Source organism: Hippoglossus stenolepis, chromosome 18 (genome assembly GCF_022539355.2).
Source record: "Hippoglossus stenolepis isolate QCI-W04-F060 chromosome 18, HSTE1.2, whole genome shotgun sequence".
Taxonomy (NCBI): Eukaryota; Metazoa; Chordata; class Actinopteri; order Pleuronectiformes; family Pleuronectidae; genus Hippoglossus; species Hippoglossus stenolepis.
In genome coordinates this window covers 20,589,726-20,614,359 of record NC_061500.1, presented here as the reverse complement: position 1 = coordinate 20,614,359, position 24,634 = coordinate 20,589,726, and the positions used below count along the sequence as shown (strand labels likewise).

The 24,634-nt window shown below is 37.9% G+C and overlaps 1 protein-coding gene across 1 annotated transcript in view; it reads left to right on the top strand.

The window, feature by feature from the left end:
- The window catches only part of crb2a (crumbs cell polarity complex component 2a), a 73,324-nt gene extending 63,293 nt beyond the window's left edge, over positions 1 to 10,031 (top strand). Inside the window, exons 9-13 of the mRNA XM_035141841.2 lie at positions 437 to 602; positions 2,975 to 3,845; positions 3,945 to 4,061; positions 4,625 to 4,751; positions 7,383 to 10,031. Of these exons, the coding sequence (XP_034997732.1) occupies positions 437 to 602; positions 2,975 to 3,845; positions 3,945 to 4,061; positions 4,625 to 4,751; positions 7,383 to 7,604 (1,503 nt within the window). The 3' untranslated portion in view covers positions 7,605 to 10,031. The remainder of the gene's footprint in view (positions 1 to 436; positions 603 to 2,974; positions 3,846 to 3,944; positions 4,062 to 4,624; positions 4,752 to 7,382) is intronic.
- The last annotated feature ends 14,603 nt before the right edge of the window (positions 10,032 to 24,634 follow it).

Sequence of the window (24,634 nt, the reverse complement as noted above, 5' to 3'; positions counted from 1 at the left end):
GGTGGCAAAAAATCGCTGCAACTGCACCCCGCACCTCCTCTCAAAGAACTTCGACAGGGATTTCATCATAGTGTCAAACATAATTTTTATTCCTGGTCAAATTGATACACAATAAATGGACTTATTTCATCTATGCCGTAATGTTAAACATTCTTAAGCATTTCTTGGCCACATTTTTACAAATATAAAAATAAAGTTGAATTGAATTTAGAGGAGCCTTTCGAAAGGGATAACATTGGTAACTTGTCAGAAGACACAATCAAAACATTGGAACCCCAAAATGGCACACATAACCGACCCTTAGATTGACAGTTATGGATAACTATTGTCTCAACATACCAAAGTTAACACTGTAAAGTATACAGTTTAATTTGCTTTTGAGTTTTTTGTGTACAGATGATATATGTGATGTATACCACAATGCTTCACTCTGCAGATGAAGCCTTGTCAAAACGGAGGAGAATGCACCATCACATTCAATGATTTTACATGCTCCTGTCTGGCGGAATACACCGGAAAGACCTGCAAAAAACGTGTTTGGTGTATAAGCGGTCCTTGTGTCAATGGTGGCCATTGTGTGGACCTCCCTGATGGATATGAATGTAAGAACATCTGCATAATTCTAAAACTGTTATTTCTTTGATTAACAGGCCCTATGGCATATTCACTGTGTTCAGGAAGTGTTTGGACCCCTTCACTTTTTGCACACTTAATTGTGTTGTGCATTTAATTGTAAGTGAACAAAACTGAAAATTTTGCTGGTCAATCTAATCAATCAAATCAAAACTGAAAGTCTTCTTGTGACTGATTACCTTGATGAATCCTGAAGACTCAGTGGACAATTGCATTTGTTGTTCACCTCTTAACATACCTGAAATTATACATAAAACATTGCACCTTAACAAGTAATCCTTTACATATGTAGTAACTATGCTAATTAAATAATGCTGCATTCACATAACCATGACATGGGATTGCGAAAAATAGATCCCAAGTTCACAAACACTGAGCTTTACAGAGCAGTAAAGAATAGTAGCCACAGTAGTTCCTAACCCATTAACAGTGTAGGAAACATTTGTGAATGATAATTTAAGTATTTTGAATAAAGTAGAGGCCATGACAAAAAAACAAGATGAGCATAAATATATTTGTAAATTGTATAGAGGTATGCAAACTCTTCTAATCATTCAGAAAACAAAAGACACAAGTTGAAACCCCAACATAGATACATTTGAGGGAGTGTAAATCCATCCCTTCACCAAACAATTAAAATACTCACCACTATGCCGATGGAGGGGTGGGCGAATTGTTTGGGTCCACAAAACACTTTGGGAGTCTCAGGGGTCAAATTTGTTGCAGCAGAATTCAATACAATTGAAGTCATTGTTGTCCTCTTCTTCAGACTAATAAGACAACAGAGAAAAGATAAAATGCCTCCATACTGCTTGTGTGGTGTCATCCATGTGTCTGCAAGCCCCGATATTCATATTCGACTCAAAACGGCATCATTTACACCATATACTTCCGGTGGGCTTTTAGGCTTAAAACACGGTGTAAATGACCTTGTTTCGAGTCGAATATGAATGTCGAGGCTTGCAGACACTTGGATGACAAGTGGTCCGTAAATATTTTATGGCCTCTTTTCAAGTATGTCTCTGATACTGCAACATGTGTCTTTAGAGAGTGAGAAAAATGACAGATAAAGTCACTCTTGTCAGCTGCTCAGGGCCGTTTCAATATGTACCATAGGGGTCTGATTTCGAGCGATATCCATATTTATGGGTGGCTGGTTTGACCACAAAGAAACATATGACATCTGGCATGACAGCAGTCATGCTATATCACGCTTCTTGGTACTTTTATTTTAATTAGGGCACACCACAGTTTTGCCTTTTACAAACCAGGTCTTCGTCGACTGTTGTGTAACTCGCCCTAGGTAAAATATGTAAAATAGGTGACTGCAGTTGCTCCACTATTGAGTCAGAATGGAGTTGAACACAAACTGCTTAAAGCTGAGTCAGTGTTTTAATTCTCACTCAATGGTTAGGTTAAAGTCAAAGAAAATAGACATCACTGCCCAAAAATGAACATGTGGTTATTTAACAAGGAATGTAAGGATGCCCAGTTTACTCATGGGGGATTTGCCCATCAAACAGGGGCACAGGACATTTATTGCATTAACCAAAACTTTATGCATCCACACACATACAGTTCTGGTAATACACAAACTATACAGAAAACAAGGTAGACTTTTTCCCAGGTAAGCCCATTTTGGCAGGAATTCCTGTTTAGTGTTGGAATCTCATTTAAATCATAGCAATTTTGGACATACAACCCCTGCCCTCAAATGAACTTACAATAAAATGATGCTCAATGAGTTCCAATCAGTGAAGTATAAAGATTCAATATTAGACTAGACAGTGTTTCCATTAAGATTTATTTAGCTGTAGGGGAAGCCCACAGCTAAATAAATCTCTCCTATTTATATATTACTCTCCTGAAATGCATGTAATAATTTGAATCATGTAGAGCTACTCTTTATCTATCTAACTATCTTGATAATAATCTTCTGAATTAATATGTATATGTTCCTGGATAAGCAGGGCATCGCTTGTTCTGTAACAATGAAGTTAGAAGGAACACTACGTTGTGTGATAATCTGCAGGACGGACTTCTCTCCTGTCTGCAGCCTGTGTGTCTGTGTGTGTCTCATCTCTCTCTCTTCAGACACAAACTGACAATCAGATTTATTTATTAATTAATGGAGTTGGATCAAGAATGTGTCAGACTTAATACTGAAGCAGATGCTTCAGGATTGGCATTTTGCATCGGTGGGGCCAGCGCTGCACACCTGCAATGTATGGACAGATAACCTAAATTGAGGCATTATTGGGAAGAAAAAGGTTGGTGAAAGCAAGACAGTATGGTAAAACAATGAATAATAATACAAATATTTCTCCATGTTGAAACCTAGGTCTACACAATGCCACATTTGAGAACAATCCTGTGCAATACAGCGCTGGAGGCTCCCTGGCTGAACCTGTCTCTAATATATACATAGAGCTTCGGACTCGATCAGAGAATGCTTTGCTTCTGAGGGCCTCTTGGGGCTCTGACCTGTTTATAGTGGGTCTTCTGAACTCCTCAGTACGAGTAGAAATCCACATTGGCAACAGTGTTGAGACACTGACCTTTACAGGAGTTCGCAGAGTGGCTGACGGGAGCTGGCATCGTGTTAACGTCTCAATGGCTGAGAAGGAGCGCAAACCCTCTCCCTGGGTCATCACTGTGGATGGAATTATAGACACCAGCAGCTTGCCGGAGCGCACGAAAAGTTTGCAATTTATCAATGAGAAGGGGGCCATGCTGGCGATTGCAGAGAGCTTTGCTGGCTGCTTGGGTACAGTGAGAGTTGGTGGAGTTCACCTTCCTTTTACTGATAACTATAAAGCCCCACAGCAATCCCAGTTCCATTTCATTGGGAAACCAAAGCTTAATTTAGGCTGTACTAGTACCCCTGTTTGTGATTCAGGTCCTTGTCTAAATGGAGCCACATGTGAGGACCTCTTCAATAAATTTAGCTGTGTGTGTGACTCTGGCTGGGAGGGAGATCAGTGTGAGACTGACACTGATGACTGTGCATCTCAGCCCTGTGTTCATGGAACCTGCAAGGACTACTTAACTGGTTTTGAGTGCTATTGCCACCAAGGATATACTGGCAAACTCTGTGATGAGGATCTCAATGAGTGTGAACATCACCCTTGTGAACACGGAGGCACCTGTCAGGACGGACCCAATATGTACACCTGTACATGTCCCAAAGACTACAATGGTCCTCTCTGCCAGTGAGCACGCACTCATTAATCAGTTTATATGTTTTTACAGACAGCAATATCTGCTTTAGTATACAATGCACAAAGTAATACAAAATGAATTTCCAACAGGTGGGACTATCCCCCATTACAGTGTGGTGAAGATGTCCAGTGTGCAAATGATGGGATCTGCAATGATGGGCTTTGGGGAGCTAATTGTACATGCATGCCAGGTTTTACAGGCACCAGGTAAGCTTAGTTTGTATGCTCCTTATGTGAACTTACAAAATATTGGATGATAGAATATCTTGAAAAAGTTTGTTTTTTAGGCTTTACCACCAGAAGAGTAGATACATTTTAATTTTATTTGTGAAATGTTGAGAAATATTGGTGATACTTTTGTGAGTGAGTGTGTGTGTGTGTGTGTGTGTGTGTGTGTAATTCTATGGATTTAGTATTCTAATTCCATTGTCTTTCTTTTCTTCAATGTTAAAATATCATCTTCTCAAACTACAATATTGAAAAACAAAACATTGACAATGTAAGAATCATAGCATGATGGAGGCATATCATGCAGCTGCAAACACATTCATCATTGTACTTATGTAATATTTAAATCATTTGAGACACACAAATAACATTCCATTTAGGGTAGAACCTTTCTAAAATTTGGAAAATAAACAGTCAAAGACTTTTTAGTTGAAAACTACTAATGGTACAGGTTCGATGTAACTGTATGTCAGCACTTTCCAAGTATGTATATGTTCTGCTAATATGTGATGTGCATTTGACATGTATTTTGTGTCTTGCAGTTGTGAAACAGAGCTCGATGAATGTGAGTCAAATCCTTGTCGAAACGGTGGATCCTGTTTGAATCGGTTCAACATGTTTGTGTGCGAGTGCCCCCCTGGCTACAGTGGTCCAGTGTGCGACACTAACGTATGTTTACAATGTTTTTTACAACATATTATTACAGTCTTATTAATCATTAATTGGTCAAGAGATTTAACTTTTTAATGTGTTGCCTAGCAATATTATCATTTCTTTTTAATAATCAAATTTTTAAATGTCTAAGAAATTGTGAACAAGACTGTTGTCTTTTACGTCCATGTGTTTTAAGATTAAGGGCCTGTCCCAATTCCTCTCCCTCAGCCCTACCCCTAAATATAAAGTGCTCATTGCTGGGGAGTGTCCACAACAAACGAAGCTACAGGGGGTAGAGCTATAAAATCTTCCCCCTAGGAATTGGGACACTACTTGCTACGTCAGCAGCCAACCAGTGACAAACAATATCAACTAACGTTATTATATTAACAATCATTATCAACCGACATTATAATAGTGACACATCTGACCACTTTGCAGGACAGATTGATGTATTGATCAGTTAGCAATTTACATCTGCTATTTAAATGTAACGTTAGTCCTGCCCACAGAAAGTTCTGCCTGGCAGAGAAAACGGTTTAACGTGAACGGGAAGTTTGCAAAATTTGCGACTTGGCAATTTTTCAAAATTCATATACGTTACTCATTACACTCACTCAGACTGTGTACATGCTTGTTTTGAATAGCGATTTTCCTGAAACGCTTGTCAGAGTGATTCAATTACATTTTCATTTGCTACTAAATTAAAATAACATATTCCGGGGGATTGAAAACTATTTTCATGGTTATTTGGCTCAATTTCATGCTTACATTTATGAACATTTTACTGGCAGTGGTTGCCATGTTGATTTTCTTCGTCCGTTAGTTAAGCATTGGGGAATTTTCCTCTACCCCTTTGTTTTTTTAGGGTGATCCTGAGTATACTATGGTAGAAGGGGTGTTAAAAAGGCTAGAAGGCCTCTACTCCTAGATCACATTGAAATATGGGACAACACTAGGGCTATTTTGAGGGAGTTGAGACATGCCCTTAGGATGCATGAAAAGTCAAACCAAAGACGCAGCCCTCATCCCCCTCTACGTATGGGGTACAGGCTGGACACAGGTTTACACTGTGGCGTGCTGTCACTACTATTGAACATTGCACAAATGAGTTAGAGCATGCCCCAAACATGCACTTTGTTGCCATGTAAAACTTGCAGACCAGAAACGGAATGATCATTGTGACGATAATGAGTATAAAAACATGTTATTTCCTGTTGGGTGGGCTATAACTTACACAGAATATTGGCATGTAGATGTCTTCATGCCAGCACTATTATCAAGCATGCATCATTTCGAGAAGATGGAACAATTTATATGTGAGTTACAACCATTCATTGTTAATGTCGAAGCTTCGAAATCCACCATGCCACTACGAACAAATGTTTTTGATGAAAAATCCCAATTTTCACTAGGGGAAATCAACAATAGAGTAAGGATTCGAGGTGGATGTGGTCAATTTGCTTTAAGATATAAAAAATATGAGAACATATAATCCTGTTGCTAGTAGATGGCACTAAAACTGAATATTACCATTTGGATGTCTTCAAGCTAGGACAATTTATATGTGAGTTAGAGCAAAATACCTTTTTAATGGGGAAACAAAGAAATTCTCCATGCCGCCATAATCAAGCAGTTTAATAAATGTCATTTCCTGTTGCCAGTAGATAGTGCTATGACTATTGAATATTGGTAGTCACATATCTTTGGGCAAGGACTCTTATCAAACGTTAAATTCGTGGAAGATTCGACAATTTATATGAGAATTAGAACAACTTCAACTATCATGTCCAGACATTGAAATCCACCACACTGCCACAGACACTAGAGTGTGCCTTTGAGTCATTTGTTCACACCCATGCTCAACCACATTTAATAAAATTAAGTTGAACCAATCTTGATGAATGTGCAAATTTTCGTGAGTTGTAGAATACGCTTTGCCATTGATAAATGCTAAAAGTAATAAGGGGGCACTTTGGAGTGTCTGTGCCATGCCCATGGCCAACTGTCATATTAAATCGAATAATTTATTATTTAAAACATCTATGCAAAGTTTCGTGAGTTTTCATGCAGGCTAAAGGCCTCAAAAGCATTATTGTTAAATGAAAAGTGTCCCAGGTAACTCAAAAGGCCAGACTTCCGGTCTGTCAAAAAATTCAAAATAAATATGTTTTTAAAATTTCAATGTGAGTTGAAGAATCTCACCCAATTTTATTTATATCTAGGCATCTTATACTCTGCCATTTAGCTGTTTCAGGGGTGTTCTGGAGCCCCCTGACCATGCCCAAGCCTAATCACCCCACTACTTTGCAATTTTCACGTAGCCCGGTGCTCTGGCCCTAATAATAATCCCTACCAAAACTATACGTCTCTTGCACATTTGCTTGATCGGCCCGAAGCAGATTAATAATATTTAATGTAAAAACAATAGGTCTCTTGCACCTTCAGTGATAGGGACTGTTCTGGCCCTTGCATCATCAGTGCTCAAGCACTAATAATAATTTCAACAAAAACTATTGTTCTCTTGCACCTTCACTGCTAGGGACTGTTTTGGATCTAGCACCATCAGTGGTTGGGCTCTAATGATGACATTAAGTCAATGTCTACATCAGTAAGGCACAATCTCTATCCTCTGTTTCTTTGCAGAAACAAGCTCACAAAGAAGGCATCTCCTGGCTGGTGGTAGCTATCCCGCTGCTCTGTTTCTCTGTTCTAACACTGACCATCAGCTTGACCTTCATGATGCTCACGGCCAGAAAGAAACGCCAGTCGGAGGGTGTATACAGCCCCAGTGCTCAGGAGCTGGCAGGTGCCCGGCTGGAGATGGACAGTATGCTCAAAGTGCCGCCAGAGGAAAGACTCATCTGACAAAAAGGCTGAGAAACCAAGGGTGTTAGAGGTGATACTAGCACTATGAGTTGGTGTGCAGGATTAACTGAAACTTTTATTGAATACCTGGGCTGGTGTGAAGGACAGATATTGTAGGATAATGTCCCCTTTGTATGAAGAAACATTGGTAAAGATCAAGTACTGACAAGTGTTGCTCCTCTGTCATTTACTTGAAACAGACTGGCTACAAAAAAATGTCAGACTTGACTGGACTGGTTGGAAAAATCAAACTTTTTAACATTTTGACAAATACTGTTCTACTTAGAAGACATTGGGCCTCTTTCATTCACTTAAGAGGAAATTTCTTCTTTAAACCCACCTTTGCAGATTTTACAAAGATCCTGACACTCACTGTGTGTAAGTATAAGTACGATTTTAAACACATGGACGTGTTGAAGAGGAGAACATGTAAGTGCATCCCTATATATGTATCATTTTATAGCCACTGCTGACATGACTTAATATAACAGCTTTTTATGGTTTAAGACCGGTGCCCCACCGTCTTTAAATATTTGTGAATGCATTGCTGACTCTTTAAACTTTCTTTTCAGTTTGTTTGATTTTTGTGTGTGCACACAGCACTGCAGCCTCATGCCCTTTTATGGCCATTAGCAGGGTGTTGACCTATTCTCATTGGAATTACAGGCATACGCCTTCAACTTACAAAGACAACAGCTTTCATCAATATAAGATCACAGGTGTGAAAAATTCAGCAGTTTATGAACACGTCATGAATCTGATGTAGAATTTTCTTTGAAACATTCTTAAGAACAAATGTAAGAACAAAAAAAAAACAATATCGGTAAATGAGGCCCATTGTGTCTTAAAGAGAGTTAAGAATACTTATGAGTGTACTCTAATGCAAAGCGTAGTAGACACAAACATGTACTTGAATACATAACTTTAATGCCACGTCACAAATTAGAAAATCAGATCAGAACTGGAACATTAGATGTCACATTTATATCATGGGTTTCTCATGGGGTTTTTGAACTTGCAGCTTTGACTGGAGCTCTTTTAAACATCTCATCTTGTAATGGCCTCTTCCTCTGCAGTGGATTAACAACACCAACTGGGGAACTGGCTCCGTCAAATGATTACTTTCATTAAACCAACTCCTTGTATCCACATAACAGTAATGGATGGAAAAGTGCATTAATTTGGATTTTGGTTTTCAGATTTTCTGGAAACTGGGTTAAAATTTGGAAACTTGACTATTTACCAGTGGGGTGCTGTCAAGGCACTCAAGGTAAGCAGCGCTTAACTGCTAGACATCAGTTGGAAAATTCCAAAGTGTAAGCAATACTTTATTTAATCAATAACTGTTATCAACAGCAATTTTTCCCATACAGAATTTCTTTTTAAATTGATGCATATTTTAAATGTAAAACAAACAACAACAAAAAAAATAATTTAAGAAGTAGTTGTGTTACTAGCATCAAAACCTTGAACAGCTGTTTCTCTTTGGCTCTACAGTTTGTATATTTATGTTTTTTCTGAGTTTTAACTGTTGTTGGGTTTTGAGAATTATTCTTAACAGCTCACATGCACAAAGTGAGTATCTACTAATATTTATCTCAGCCTCTTCAGTAGCAACTTCAAATTTGTTTGCAATCAATAACAAATATGTGAAACCCAGGCAAACTCAAGTTTGTTTTCTGGGTGATGAAAACACTATTTTTGTAGAAATTAAGCTTTCAGTATGATCAACATGAAGAAAAGATTTTTGAATATATGGTTGAAATATTCCAGCATAAATAATTAATGAAAGGAAATATAGAGTAATCCTCAGGTTTTGGAGGACAAAACATTTAACACAGTTTAATGTAAAAAAGTACAGTATTAGTATCAGTTGTGTTTTAGACAAACATGTTCTTATTCTAAAGAATTAAGGTCTTGGCTACACATTATGTCACTGTTTTCTGCTTTCCTTTCTCTTTGTTTTCTTTATTTGATGTACAAAATGCAGATATTTTATTCAAGTGAAATGTTCTGATTCGTCATTTCAATTTTCAAGGATTATTAAACATACAGCTTAAGGCTTGGAACTGTTGATTGGGGACTGTTAAAGTACAAGTAGCTTGATATTCAAGCAAGCTAAAAGGTTAATGGAAACGATAAAAGGGCTTAGGAAATCAAATAAGAATGCAAAAAAGTTACAATCTGATATGGGTGAATGAATCAAGTACTGTGGTGAAGCAAAATCAAAACATGAGTCATTGGTGAATTTAAAACTGCCTGAAAATGACACTGAAACACAAAATCAATGTTTTCATAATGTTTAAAGTAAATGATAAAGGTGAGATTATCTGAACTTGAAAGACAAGATCCACACGAGCAAAGTTGTTTGACATGTGATGTGTGCAATAAATCCCTGAAATCCCTTCATCCTGAAATGGCTCTCAACTTCAAGTGTTAATTAAATTAAATATTTCAGTATTTCATGGAATCACAATGCACAATATCTGAAGGCACTTTACATAATAAGGTTAAGATAATATTATAGAGAAAACAAACAGTTCACACATCAAGCAAGTATAACTGAGTGTGGAGAGAAAAAACCCTTTGACAGGAAGAGACCTCTACCAGAACCAGAATCAATGTGGGCAGCCATCTGACTCGACCGGTTAGGGTGAGTGGAGAAGAAAAAAGGGGAGAGAAGAGAGGTGGGTGGAAAGAGAGCCAGAAAGAGAGAGAGAGAAACTATTTGGATTATATAGTACAGACCAGTTACCATTTTATATGGTGAATTTGGGTAAGCTGGGACACTTAAACTCCAATCTGGGACAGTCACTTAAATTCTCTAAATGGGGAAATATACATTCAGACTTCCTGAAGTAAAAAAAAAAGATAAACTAAAGAGATGTAGCATATGGTCTGCAGCTGTCAGACACGGGTTAATGGTACATACAGTCTCTCCCTGTCTGTTTAAACTAATTGTCTGGTTAGCTAACTAACACATAATCACTTAGCTTTCTAGGACAGAGATGATCCAAAGAAGAGCCTGCCCTGTCGTCTGCAGCCATTGGTTTCACCAAACATGTGGAGAAGACAATGGGCTGATCGATGATGATGATGGTCTCTCATCTGCAAAGTTTGTTTGTTCCCTGAGTAGCCCCAATAGAGTGATGAATTAGTTATGACTCATCTGTTATTTTTAATCGCTGTTGATTGAATTTTAAAAATCTATCTTTAATAGAATGTTTTTAATAAATTTTATAATTTTTTATTTAGGCTAGGGTTCTTCATGAAAAAAAAAGGACTTAACATGTTAATATGAATATATAATATCTTTGAATAATGTACATTTTCTATTTCAGCTTTCTGTAATTTTTTCACAATGCTTAAAACGTGGTAATATTGAGCTTGGCATGCATAAAGCAAAGTGAATTAGTCTTTTTTTTTCAAAGCCTGATCCAGGTGTCCCAGATTACATATTGAGCTGTCCCAGGTTATCTAATTCAGGCAGAATTTTATACACAAAGAACACTAAAAGCTGTGCCATGGCTCCTCTGGGTATGATATCTCCATTCTTTCTTCATGTGTGGTTAGAAAACATTTAGAGGATAACAGAAATGTATAATATGTTGATCCAATATGCAAAACAGATATCAGAGTAAATCACAGAAGTCAAAATTGCAAAAAATGTCATTGTCAGGGACCAAGCAGGAAGACCAGAGAGCCACAGATAGTTTCTTTGAACAACCGGTCTTTTAATCTGGGATCCATTAACAAAACTGCCAAAAAGATAAATTTCACAACCAGTAAAAAGGTCAATTAATCAAAACTAGCCTCCAGTAACAGATGGCGACCAGTTAACAGCCTAAAGGAAACTGCCCCTCAACTGATACAGGGGAACATATATGGTGGCTGGTCAAGCCACTCAAAACAACAAAGGGGGATAGACTTAGACATACCAACATTGAAAACAAACTACAGCCACAACATAACACTCCAGTATAAGACCATATAATATTAACTAAGGGAAATTAATTAAATATAAATAGCAAACAATAATCAAAGATTAACAACTAACAATCGAAATAAGGAAATAATGTCCCTCCCAATGATTACACGAGACATGGTGCAGTCCAATTAGTGCTCAACGCCATTTAAGGTTGTCTGCTGCAGCTGGGCCTTCTTTGGATGAATGGCCAGATGACTCCAGCAGCAACCCCCAGGAACTGGTAACTCAAAGAAAACTTGATTAATTATCAGAGAAGAAAAGATTTAATAAATAAAAGTATGTTGTATGAAACCAAAATGTGTCCAGTTATTTAATAAATGAAGTGGATGCGTGTGCAAAAAGAAACAAACTCAGCAAATTAGGAATCAAGAGAGGTTACCACCATGTTACCAAGTTTCAGTGTGTGTGGTTGCTGGTGCGGCCATCACAGTCACCCAAAGTCACCGTATATGATGTGACTTTATTTTTTAAGGGCTTTGTATGTGAGGAGCAAGATTTTGAATTTGATTCTGAATTTTACAGGGAGCCAATGCAGGGAAGCTAAGACACGAGTAATATAATCTCTTCTTCTTGGGTTAGGGTTAGGTCTGGGGGTACATGCAGGGCCCTCTTAGTTAGCTAGTTGGATCTCAACCCATGTAAAAAAAAACAATACTCACTAACTGCTGTTCAAAAACATTGTAAGAAATTATTGATGTGATAACACTTCAGGTATTTAGAAAAATATAAAGCTAAAAAATAGCTTTAAAACAATATGAGAAACATTTCTTTATGACCTATATTAAGAGAGATATTGCCAGTCAAAATCAAAGAGCCAAAAGAGTTGAAATGTCGTAAGCCTCCCTTAATTGCAATCCAAAACACATGCAATTTATATTCAATGGATATCTTATATTATATTGATATCTTATATTAATATCTGTGATTTGCAACCTAAAAGTGTGATGATTTGACACAGAATTAACCAGTTCTCATTTTGAAGATCCACTATCCACTGGAAATCAAATGCAAATGAAAATACAACTGACATTCAGTAAATTCTGACTTCTAAAATTAATCTAGTGGACAAGCTTAGCTGTCAGTTTAATACTCTAAAATGTCTGTTTCTGTAATAATATTGCTAATGTCACAGCTCAGGCCATTCCTCTTGTGTTTCCCCTTTTCTCTCTGCTCCCCTCCTATTCACCTCCTCCCTGTGTGTGCATGTGAGTATGTGTGTTGTGCATGTGAGTGTGTGTGTGTATGTGTGTGTGCGCTCGCGACAGTCCTGGCACCTGGCACGAGACCCACACCTGGTTGCAATCAACTCATCAAGAACCCAGGTCTTCTCTCCACTCATCGCCACATTGTTCCCCCACCTCAGTGGTACACACTCTCTGCCGATCTCAAGTTGTCTTCTATTGGAAACTATTTCTTATGTACGTTCTGTATCCTCCTAATGCTTTTTCTCTTTTTTCCTCAGGATCGCCAGAGCCAACCTGCCTTACTTATATCCAGCTCACTGGATCACAGGCTCAGTCTCAGCCAGCACCAATCTTGTTACCTGCCTGAACTCTGCGCTTTATCCAAATACTTTTTCGCTCCAAAAAAGATTCAAAAATTGAATGGAAAGCTTCCGTTTTACCTTTAAGGATGCAAGTCATTTTCTCCAGTGAGATAGGAAGACGTCTCCTTAAGCCACTTGTCTTATTCTACGCTAGAGATATAAGGCGCTTAGCATGAAGGAAACATATATTAACTAAAGATTTCCCTTTTTCTTTAATAGTAGGGTTAGTTGGATATATTCCTAATATAAATAACTGAGGGTAAATATATGCAAATCATCCGACCTATTGCATGCAATATCTCACACCAGAACTCTCTTACATTCCCGCATTCCCACAGGCAGTGAAACAATGTCCCTTTCTCTTGTTCACTTATTACATGTATCTGGCTTATTACTGTTGAATTAATGTAATTTGACTGGGGTTATATATATGTGCATCAGCCACTAGTTAACTTTATAATAGCTGTAATCTTGAGTTGACTGGTTTGAGTCTGGGCTTTCAGACATGCATTGCTCCACTCTTCCAAGGAGATATCTTCCTGTATGTCCTCCTTCAAAGCATTCAATCGGCCCATGGAAGATTCAGTAGATCCAGATACCAGTAAATTGTACAATAAAGAGATTTGTCCTACCATGGCAATGACTGGAGATCGCTGTCTCCAAGGTCGACGGAGGAGGGACAGTTAGTTTTTGGCATTTGGCTGTTGCTATAAAACTCCTCATTTGCATACATTTTAAGAAGTGTTTATCGGGGATATTACATTCAGCTTCAAGGCTTTCAAAAGTCATCAAAGTATCACCATGACATAAATCCCCAATCTTACTCAACCCGTTAATAGCTCTGTTGTGCCATAATGCATTAAACGTGATATCATAAAATGGTGTGCCTTTCGGCATTCAATAAATTTGGTTATCAAAATAAAATATTAAATATTAATATTTTATTATTAATATTAAATAACGAATTGATTAAAGTTACCTCGTGGCACCACCCTTCAAAGGAAGGGAAAAGATAGCCAATTTATTGATTAAGTCTCAAAGGTTCTAACTACAAATTTGGAACTCTGATTAACAATTAAATTAATAACTAACCAAAATTACCATATAGATAGTTAGCTAAGTTGAAGGATATGGAGTTCTTGACAGTGTAGAGGTTGGCAAAATTCACTTATGCAACATTAATGAAAAAACATTTGTGAAAGAAAAACATTTATTATGAATATAATAAAGTATAAAAACACAAATTACTAACGGTCTAATTGCTAAACAAAGATAGGTATGTGTGTGCATCTGTGTGAGTCAGCGTGCTTTCAAAATGGTGGCTGGCCAATTGAATATAACACCCTCCCCCCCTATTGGAATGTTTACGACCTGTAGAGATAATGAGGTGAAGAGTTATGCGTGTGTCTGTGTGTGTGCCAAATTAGAGAAGGTTGCTAGATGTATGCAAGGAAGGACTGAAGAGCATAACTAGCATTAACTTTCTCAACAACTTGTAACCACAATATCACAACACAAATCAAACTTATAAACATCATACAGAATCGAATAAACAGTCTTGCTTAGCCTAGTATAATTATTAAGCCCAGTTGTGTTACCCGTCCGTGGAAAGGGGAAAAAGGAAGTTCTGTGAAGTCTTCTGGCTGGTTGTGGCTCCCGCCTTAGTGATTCTGTTGAGCTGTGCAGCTCAGTTGCTGGCTGAAGTTTGCAAGCAGGACATCAAGTCGCTGCTTGAAGGGTTGGTAGAGCTTGGGTTACGAGGAGGTTTCCTTGGTGAGATGAGCTGGAAGCTGCACCTTGGTGCTCCTCTCGAAGAGTTGGATGGGAAGAGAAGATGTGAGCTGGAGAAGAGGCTCGACAGCCTTCCCTCCTGTGGAAGGATTGTAGGAAGAGAGAGAAGAGGGGGAGACCTGGCCTTATATTGGCCCGGTGACCTCACAGGTCATGGGGTCCAGAGTGACCAATGGGAGTTGAAACCTGTGTCCCTGGGGGGGTTTTCACACCTCTGTGTGAAGTTGATGCCCCCTGGGAGACTGAGTTCCCTGCTCTGGTTTTTGATGAGTCCTGGAGGAACATGCGGCTTCAGGCTTTTGACTGAACATGTGATACCGAAGTGTTGTCTCACAAAAACCAGGTCCCAACAGCCCATAAGGGTTACTGGATCAGCTCTCCCTGCTCTGAAATAATAATTCCCTCAGATGGGACTGAATCAGGAAAGGGAGTGTTATTCTTCTATTACTTCACTTACCTTATACCAAACATTAATCATAAAGAGACTTTGTTGTTTGTGTCCTGTTGATATTGCTTCAATGTCTACCCATGTGGGGGATGGAGCTGAGGAGAAATAGAACAGTAAGGTATGCAGCTGAGTGGCCCAATAGAACCATTGGAAATTTGGATACCCCCCTGTCGTAAGGCAGAGTCTATGATGTTGGTTATCTCAGACGAAGTTTGTGCAAATTTTGTTTAGATTTTTAAATATTGTTGGAGATGGGGGGCATGGGTTAATTTTGAAAATGGTCAAGTAATTTCAGAAGTACATTATTTTCAGTATACAGATTTGACCAGTAGTGGAAATAGGTAGATTGGACCATCAGTCTAGTGGTAATTGAATCTAGAATAGGATCATAATTGGTTGCTACATTTTTATCAGTCTCAGGTTAGGTACAATACGGATGGCGAGGTAGGTGAAGCAGTCTGATACATTAAAGGAAGACAAGTGCCGTAGGACTAATCCTTTTATTTTTATTTAATAGCATTATTGCGGATTTGGACTGATTTATTTTATATCCTGAGAAATTCCCTAAGATTTTGATAAGGTCCAAAAGAGCTGGGACTGTTCTTGTTAAGTCTGTTAGGAAAAGAAGTACATCATCGGCGTATAGAGCTATTCATTTGTAAATATCAATCCAAATTGTATTTGTATAGCCCATATTCACAAATCACAATTTGTCTCATAGGGCTTTAACAAGGTGTGACATCCTCTGCCCTTAACACTCAACAAGAGTAAGGAAAAACTACTAAAAACCCTTTTAACAGGGTAAAAAGAATGTAGAAACCTCAGAGAGAGCCACATGTGAGGGATCCCTCTCCCAGGACGGACAGAAGTGCAATAGATGTCAAGTGTAAAGGAGAACATCAGAAAGATAAGGGTATTTACAGCATTGATTAGAATAAACAGTTTGTAGCATAATGGAAAGTAAATGAATTGATGGATTATTGTCAGTAATGGTCGAGTATCTGAGGAGAAATATTGTATATCAAGCAGTTTTGTTGTAATCATAGTCCATGGTCAGCAGCCAGCAAGATCAAGATCCACCATCAAGATCGGATGCCACTATAGTCCATAATCATGATCCACTGCCGCCATCAGGATCCACCATCAGCTGCCACCTCGATCGTGGTCCACCACCACTATCAGATGCCAACACGATACAGGATCCGCCTTTATTATCACAATCAGCCAGCACGATACAGGATCGGCCATTACGATCACGATCTCTGGATCTGCGAACGATAAGGCAAAGGGACTCCGGGGAAGAAGTCAAGTCAGTAACATGTATTGATGAGATATTAATTTCTTTGATGTGATAAGGATGTAGAAGAGGAAAGAGAAGCTGGGAAGAGAAGCTCCATGTGTCATGTGTCCCCCGATATTCTAGACCTATAGCAGCATAACTAAGAGCAGGTCTAAGACGATGATTCCGCAGGAGAGGAGCTTGATAGCTGAAAGCTCTGGCTCCAACTCTGCTTTTAGAGACTTTAGGGACGACAAGTAAGCCTGAATTCTAGGAGCCCAGTGCTCTAGTGGGGTGATATGGTACTATGAGCTCTTTAAGGTAGGATAGTGCCATATTTTTAAGGTATAATAGCTATATCATTAGATAATGTATCTCTAAGGTGTTTAGGGTCATTCAGTTCTTTATGTCCTTGAAACATGCTTGAAGTTTAGTTAGTTGATTACACTGTTCTAGTTTTATTGATAGGTATAATTGGGTGTTGTCCGCATAGCAGTGGAAATTTACAGAGTGTGTCCTGATAATGTTGCCTAGTGGAAGCATATATAATTACATATTAATTTAATTCTGTCATTTGGCAGACGCTTTTATCAAAAGCGACTTACAATTAGTGCATTCAACCTCTATGGTGGGGAAGACTGAGGATCGAACTGCTGGCCTTTTGGTTGGAGGACGACCGCTCTACTCCTCAGCCACAGCCACGAGAATAAAACTGGGCCGAACACAGCACTGTGTGGAACACCGTGGTTAAGTTTGGTGCGCACATGACATCATTAATTTGCACAAATTGGAATCGATCTGAAAAATAGGATTTAAACCAGTTTAGGGCGGTTCCTTTAATGCCAATTAACTGTTCTAGTCTCTGTAATAAAATTTGATGATCGATAGTGTCGAATGCTGCACTAACAGGATGAGGACAGACACAAGCCCTTGGTCTGAAACTATTAGAAGGTCATTAGTGACTTTTTCCAGGGCTGTCTCCGTGCTATGATGAGCTCTAAACCCCGACTGAAAGTCTTCGTATAGATTATTTTACTGGAGAAACTCACACAGCTGATTGGCTACAACATTCTCGAAGATTTTCGACAGGAAATATGTCCTGTTTTTATTCCAGAGATGTAATTGTGGAATCTTATTGCTATTACAAAAAGTTATAAGGCTAAAATAAAAGTGGAGATAGAAGGAAGCCTTGGCGAGCTCCACGTTTAATATTGAATTGCAGTGAGGAATTGAACTCAAAGAATACCTCAATTTGTTCATAAAATAAAAGTTATAAATGCGGGGTCTTGAAGCAAACTTGACTGAAAGCGCCACCGCGGTGGGCTATTAACTAGATTGTTGTCAGAATAGGTTAATGACACTGGGGCGTGATACTAAATTACAATTCTGTCATAATTCTGTCGTAATTTTAACCTTCACAATATGTAAGCCTGGAACCCCTATCCCCCCTTAGTGAGACTCCTCACTATAGCAAGCTCTACAATTCCCTGTGAAACCGGGGGTGTTAACTGTGTTTCACTCAGTCTCTCCAAGGCAATCAAATAACATTGAAAAAAAAGAAGAAAAACTGAGTTTTTCAGATTTTAGTTTTGTATAATCAGAAACTCTTTCCCTTCAAGCATTTGATATGAAATTGATTAGTTATTTGAACCCTTTGTATATTTTCGATTCTCTTTTCTTTCTCTACAATATAAAGGTAGTGGGGCAGGGTCGTAATGGGCAGGGGGGTAGAGTGTTTGACTAACAGAGGAGGTTAGAGGTGTAGAGGTATGAAATGAGGATGGTAAGGGCAGACAGTAGGAGGGGATGGAAGTATGCTAGAAGGGAAAATATTAGGGGAGAATATAGTTAAGACAGATTGTTTTATTTTGAATTCTACTTGTATGGTTGAAACATGGCTCTTTTGTCAGTTAGATATTGAAATTCTCAGTTAAGCCCATAGGTTATCACCCTCCCAATCAAGGAATACCTATATTATTTATAAGGGAAGGTATTCTAAGGAAAATAGTGAATAAATTAAATTAAACTCGTCCTTTTAATTTTTTTTACTCCCTACCTTTCTCTTCCCTCGTTTTCCTCTTAACTCGGGCAAAGCAGGCTCAGACTGAGAATCCCCACCTTTTATCAGGGTACTTAAGGGGTCCTAATATAATCCTTCTAACCAGTTACCTTCTACTTATGGTCCCTTGGCATACTGGCTCCTTTTTTGTTTTGTCTTGTCTTTGTGTAAATTGCTCATTTGCACGTGTTCGTATATTGTAACTCATATTGCAGGGACTTTATTTGATGTTTCATGTTTTATCTTAGTGTCTTCTTATTAGTGTACATTGCCTTTAGTACTAATGATCTATTGGCAAGTTCTCTTACCCATAATAAATTCTGGTCAGTAGATTCCAGAACAATAGGGTGGCAGCCTTCTTCTCTGCCCCAAAAAAGACCAAGCGGATGTTGATATTGGTTAGAAAGATGTTAAATCTAACATTAAAAGCTTCTGGTAAAGATAATGAAGGCAGATTCTGTAATTGTAATTGCCGTGTTAAAAGGTTCCAAAATCTGTATGGCTTCTATATATGCCCCTAATACTCTTAATAGCAACTCCTTTGATTCAATTAAGTCAACTTTGCTGGACTTTTCAGACACCACTTTTTTCTCCACACGTGATTGCTCATTCTCTTGCATTGATTAGACATTAAACACAAGAAAGAAACACAGCCACATAAACAGACAAAACAGTTCATCTCATTAAATCATTCAAGTACATATAGAAGAGAAACAAAATTATTATTATTTTTACAGATATTAGGCAAAACACAAGATATTAGATCATTTAAAATTATTTTAAAATTCATTACATACTTTCCCCTTTACCTTCACACAGTTAAGTAATAATTCTTGAAAAAAATTGATATCTCAGTTCTATGTTTAGTTTTTTACCCATTCTGCACAATTCCCACCTTAAAATTAAATTCCAAGGAAACAAGGTCAATATACAATCCATATATTATCTTTTACCAGTTTACACAAAGACACCAGTCAATTACTGTTCCAGAGTTATTTGGAGATGCTCTTTTACCAAACATTTGAACCACTGAACAATATGTAATCCCCTGTAAAACCCTTCCACCTTACCATGGCTCTATACATGACAGTTTTCTGCATCATACTTGTTTCAGCATTAGGTAGCACAAACCTTCTGTAGCATATCGTGTTGGATGAGAGAGTAACCTTTTATGTAATATGTTTAGTGATCGTGTCACAGGTGCATTTCTAACTAAATTCAACAAGGCATAGGTTAATCTCTGACTAACATTTAGCCAACTCAAATTGTCATGCATACCCATTAAATTAGTTCTATAAAAGCAATGTAGAGCAGAATGCCGCTTTATTTTGTGCTACTTGTAATTTTTGAATCTCTTTCATTGAGGCACTGGACCAAATCATGGAACAGTAATCATGCTGTGACAGAACTAAAGCATTTAGAACTTGTCTATAATGTTTTGTGGCATAACTTTTCAGACTCTTCTTACAAGACCTTTCCCCATTATGCTCAACATAAGACATTTTGGGGGGCAGGGGCTCAAATGAGAAAAAAGGGCACTTCTCATAATTATTTATAAAAAAACAAAAATTGTACACAAAAAGTTAAATATACTAGCACATCTCTGACTTACTTACCAATTTATTTTAATACCCTTACACAATTGTTAAATACTCAACAGTTCACACAGAGACAATGGTCTTTAGTATTCACTAGTTTTAGCACAAGAGCAGGCAACAACAAAGGAAACTATGCCACAATATGCAGGTCTTCTATGCTTCTAGTTTCTAGTATATATTTAGAATAACTGACACCAGGGAGAGGAACAAAGTGAAGTAATAATTTGTTAATTTTTTCACATGACAATAAATCCTTTGAATTCTTTTGGTGGGATTTAAACAAATAAATCAACAAAAAATTTCACACAAAACTGAAAAAGATAGTTCTCTACATAAATAAGCAAACCAAACTACCCTCCAAACTACTGTTTAGTTGCAGAAATTAGTGAATTCTGCTCTCCTCTCTAACTCATTTAGTTAATTTACTGGGAAAAAATACTGCAAAAAAGGTACTGACAAAATGCAAAATAAAGCAAATTTATGGAAATCATTAAAAAAAAATTGAAATTTGAAATATATATTATAAATAAAAATATTTTGTGTTTCACAAGTAAGATAACCTTCAGATACTATAACCAAGCAACATAATACTGAATTGCCTGAATACATTAATGATCCAATACATTATTATTATTTTTGCCATTATTACTATTATTATTACACTTACTACACACACAGTAACTGATGATTACTTAGTTCCAGTGTACCTACAATTCCATCCTTTCACATTTTAGATATATGTAAGATATATCAACAAACTAGTAGAATGAATAGTTATTAGATGAAGAGCCTACAATTCAAATTATGCAGTAACTGTTTAAAGCAGGACACTACAGGCAAAAACATTACTGTTTTTTCATGTACTGGTCCATTTTGAGATTTTGGTCTATTTTTCTTCCATGTCTTCTTTCACTCTAACGGAAAGAAAACTTCCAAAAATAAAAATTTAGATGGTGTTTGTTTTAACCTGGGTTAGGGTTAGGGGTCTGTCTGCATCAGTAGATTTCTCCTAAATTCACCAAACAAACTACTCTGCATATTTGAACATAACATTTCATATGTCAATACTGTCTGGATGTAAGTCATGAACTGGGGAAGTTCTGAGGTGATATGTTTTCGTTAATTTGTAATTTAAAATTTTTCTAGCTAACATCTAAATTGCATATTAATGTGGCGATTGTGATGACATTATTAGACACAAATTTGACTGTATTCACCTGTAGCGTCTACCCTTAAGTACAGTACATTAGCCTGTGTGCCCTAACTTATTATATAAGCTAGTAGCTCGTGTGTACATTGGCAAGACACAAGTTAACTATATTTGTTTTTGTGTTTTAGCTAATTAGCTCTAAACTGGAGGCACTAGTAGCTTAGACTTTGGTTAATCACCACTCAGCTCCACACAAGAGAAAAAAAAACACCACAGCCGGGACAGGAACTGGGATGTGGGAGGTCCTGCCTGTCTATGACTGGGAATATGTGTGCTAATCACTGTGCAGGAGACATGGAGGGATGGTTGAAAGTAAGTCTAATCTCCCGACCTGATATTTTGATATTTTATTCAATCAATATATTTGTTTGACAGGGAAGCTGTGCACAGAACACAATTGCTCTCAAGGAAGAAAAATGGCAGAGGCTCAAGCCTCATTTAATGTGTATGTGTGCATATGCCAGTTGAGCACCAATTTATCAAGGTCACCCATTCTACCACTAACTTTAAATCCTTAAGTAAAATATTATTCAAGATTCCTATTGATGATGCAGCGGCATATATTGTGGAGTCACCCGCATACATGGCAGTTTGAGCCCTTTTTAAAGCTAACGGAATATAATTTACAAAGACAGAAAATGATAGCGGCCCTAAACAGCTCCCTTGTTGAACGCCACTCGTGACATTTCTGATCTTTATCTGCCATTGAAGAAAACTGTCTCCCACCGATTTCTTGGATAGCTCTCCATACACTTTAATGCAGTAAAGTGAAGCCATACTGTTTCATCTTATCAAACAACATAGAGTGATCAATAACATCACACACCAAAACTGAAATCAAGTAAAACTGCACCCACTAACTTGCCTCTATCTCGTTCACTTTGCCAATCATCTTTCATTTGTGTCAAGCTGTGCATGTAGAATGACTAGGCCTATAAGCGTGTTGAGTATCTGTGTAAGTTATTGAATTTTAAAATAGGTTTGTATTTAAAATAATCCTCTCCATCCTTTCCTAAAACTGGTAACAAACTTATAGGGCGGAATTTGTCCCATAAAATGGTTCGGCTGGATTCTTTGAGAGCGGAATAACTTTTGCTACCTTCCAAGCCTGTGAACAAGTACATTTCTCAATACTCAAAAAAATAATATGACATACTGGAACCCCAATTTAATTGGCTGCAATTCTAAAAAAATTTGATTCTAAATTATCTACACCATGGTGGCCCCTCACATAATAACATAACAATGACTATTCGTATTGAATTCAGGTTACATTTTACAAAGCCAGATCAATTTAATCAGGGTTTATCCATATAGACAAAAATTGCAGTAATCGGATAGGAACACTGGATGGATGAATAAGAAATAAATATCTGTCAGATATCAGTGAATACTTCCATTGACGCAGGACTGATTGTTGTTTCATAATACGTCTCCGCTTCACTGCAGTCTGCCTCTGTATATGCTTCAGTGAATTCTTAACAAGAAATCTTCTACAACACTTCTTGCAAGCTTTAAGATTTTCTCTTTCGCCTGATATCTCTATTCTTACAAGCATAGGTATGGGTCTCAGCCTCTCTACAGCTGGCTCACAGGTGAGCTCCTCATTGAACACCTCCTTGGAAAGGTTTGTCATAAATGCAGTGGTCTCACTCTTTTCAATATCCCTTTTCAGTCAATATACAGGTAGATTTAACCTTCCGCTGTGCATTTCCATCGGCTCTATTTTTTCTAGTCCTACCTTTAATTCTTCAAACTGTAGCTGAAGTTTTCTGCTATCTATTCTCTAATTATCGAGCGTATTAGAGCGGACAACTCAGCGTGGCTCACCTGCATGGATTCACTTTCCATGGCACTCTCTTTCGCTGCTTTTCTTCTTTGTGTCTCTCCATCCTCCGATAGACCACCGCCTTGGTTTAATAACTTCTCAGTCTTTTTCCTTGATTTCTTTGGCGGCATTACATTCCCGTTACTGTTATGGATGTTTTGTGGAAGCTGGTGAAAGGAGATCTCAGGCAGCAGCTGATGTCTTATGCAGAATGATGTCTTAATGTAGACTTGATGCATCAAGGAGACCAGAAGGTGGAACAATATACAAACGCTAACAGAGATACATGAGCAATTGTCACCCCCAAGTCTGAAGATGTCTCCCACAACATCCCCATATATCTCCCTCTACTTGCGTCACCCATTCTAATAGCACATCCATGAATGGCTAGAACTGCTGTCACTCTCTATGTTACATGTAGGTGTTCGCATCCTATTGGATAGTTAAGCCTAAAGTATGCATTCCTAAATCACATTGTGTCCTTACGTCTTGCCACTGGTGAAATACACAAAAGAGTTAAAGTTGGTGTCTCTCTGTCTGGAGCATCTGAGTTAGATATGAAAGTCCCTAAGCATAGACACTACAATGTACTGTTGGTTGGGCCTTTATCTATAACCTGACCTTGGTACTGCTTAGCGAGAGAAGGGAGAATCTGTGGAATTAGACCGGCTCTATTCTCCTGTACAGATATAATGTGATATACATAATATATAGTGGCATATACAGTAATGTGTGAGGATGGTCCAAAATTCCTCAACACTTACTATATTATCTCGTGGTCAGTGACTGAATCATTTAATCATCTAGTTATAGCAGCCTGATTTCTTTGTTAACTTTTAGACAAGGGAGCTACACCCTCTCAACTTCACTTTTCACTTCTGTGCATGTGTGCTTTTTTCTATGATAAGAGGCATTTCTCTTTGGAAAATTTCTTTGGTTCACCCAAAATCAATAGATGGCGATTTAATAGTACTCTCTTGCAAAATAGGGATTTTCTAACTAACCTGACTCAAAGGGTATAAGTGAGTTCATCCACCACGATGTTCAATCAGGTTTCAACCCACACGTACTGAGGGAAGTAACTAAGTGTCACATAAGAGGAGCTTGTATTTCCTTTTCCTTGATTTGAACAGAACTCAGATTAAACTGAGGATAGGTACAAATTATTATCCAATGCAAGGTCAGCTGTTTTTTTACATATAATTCCTCCAATGTGAATCCCTGGGCAATCCTATTGTAAGATGCAGAAAAGGCGCTTGATCTATTGGAATGGACCCAGTTTT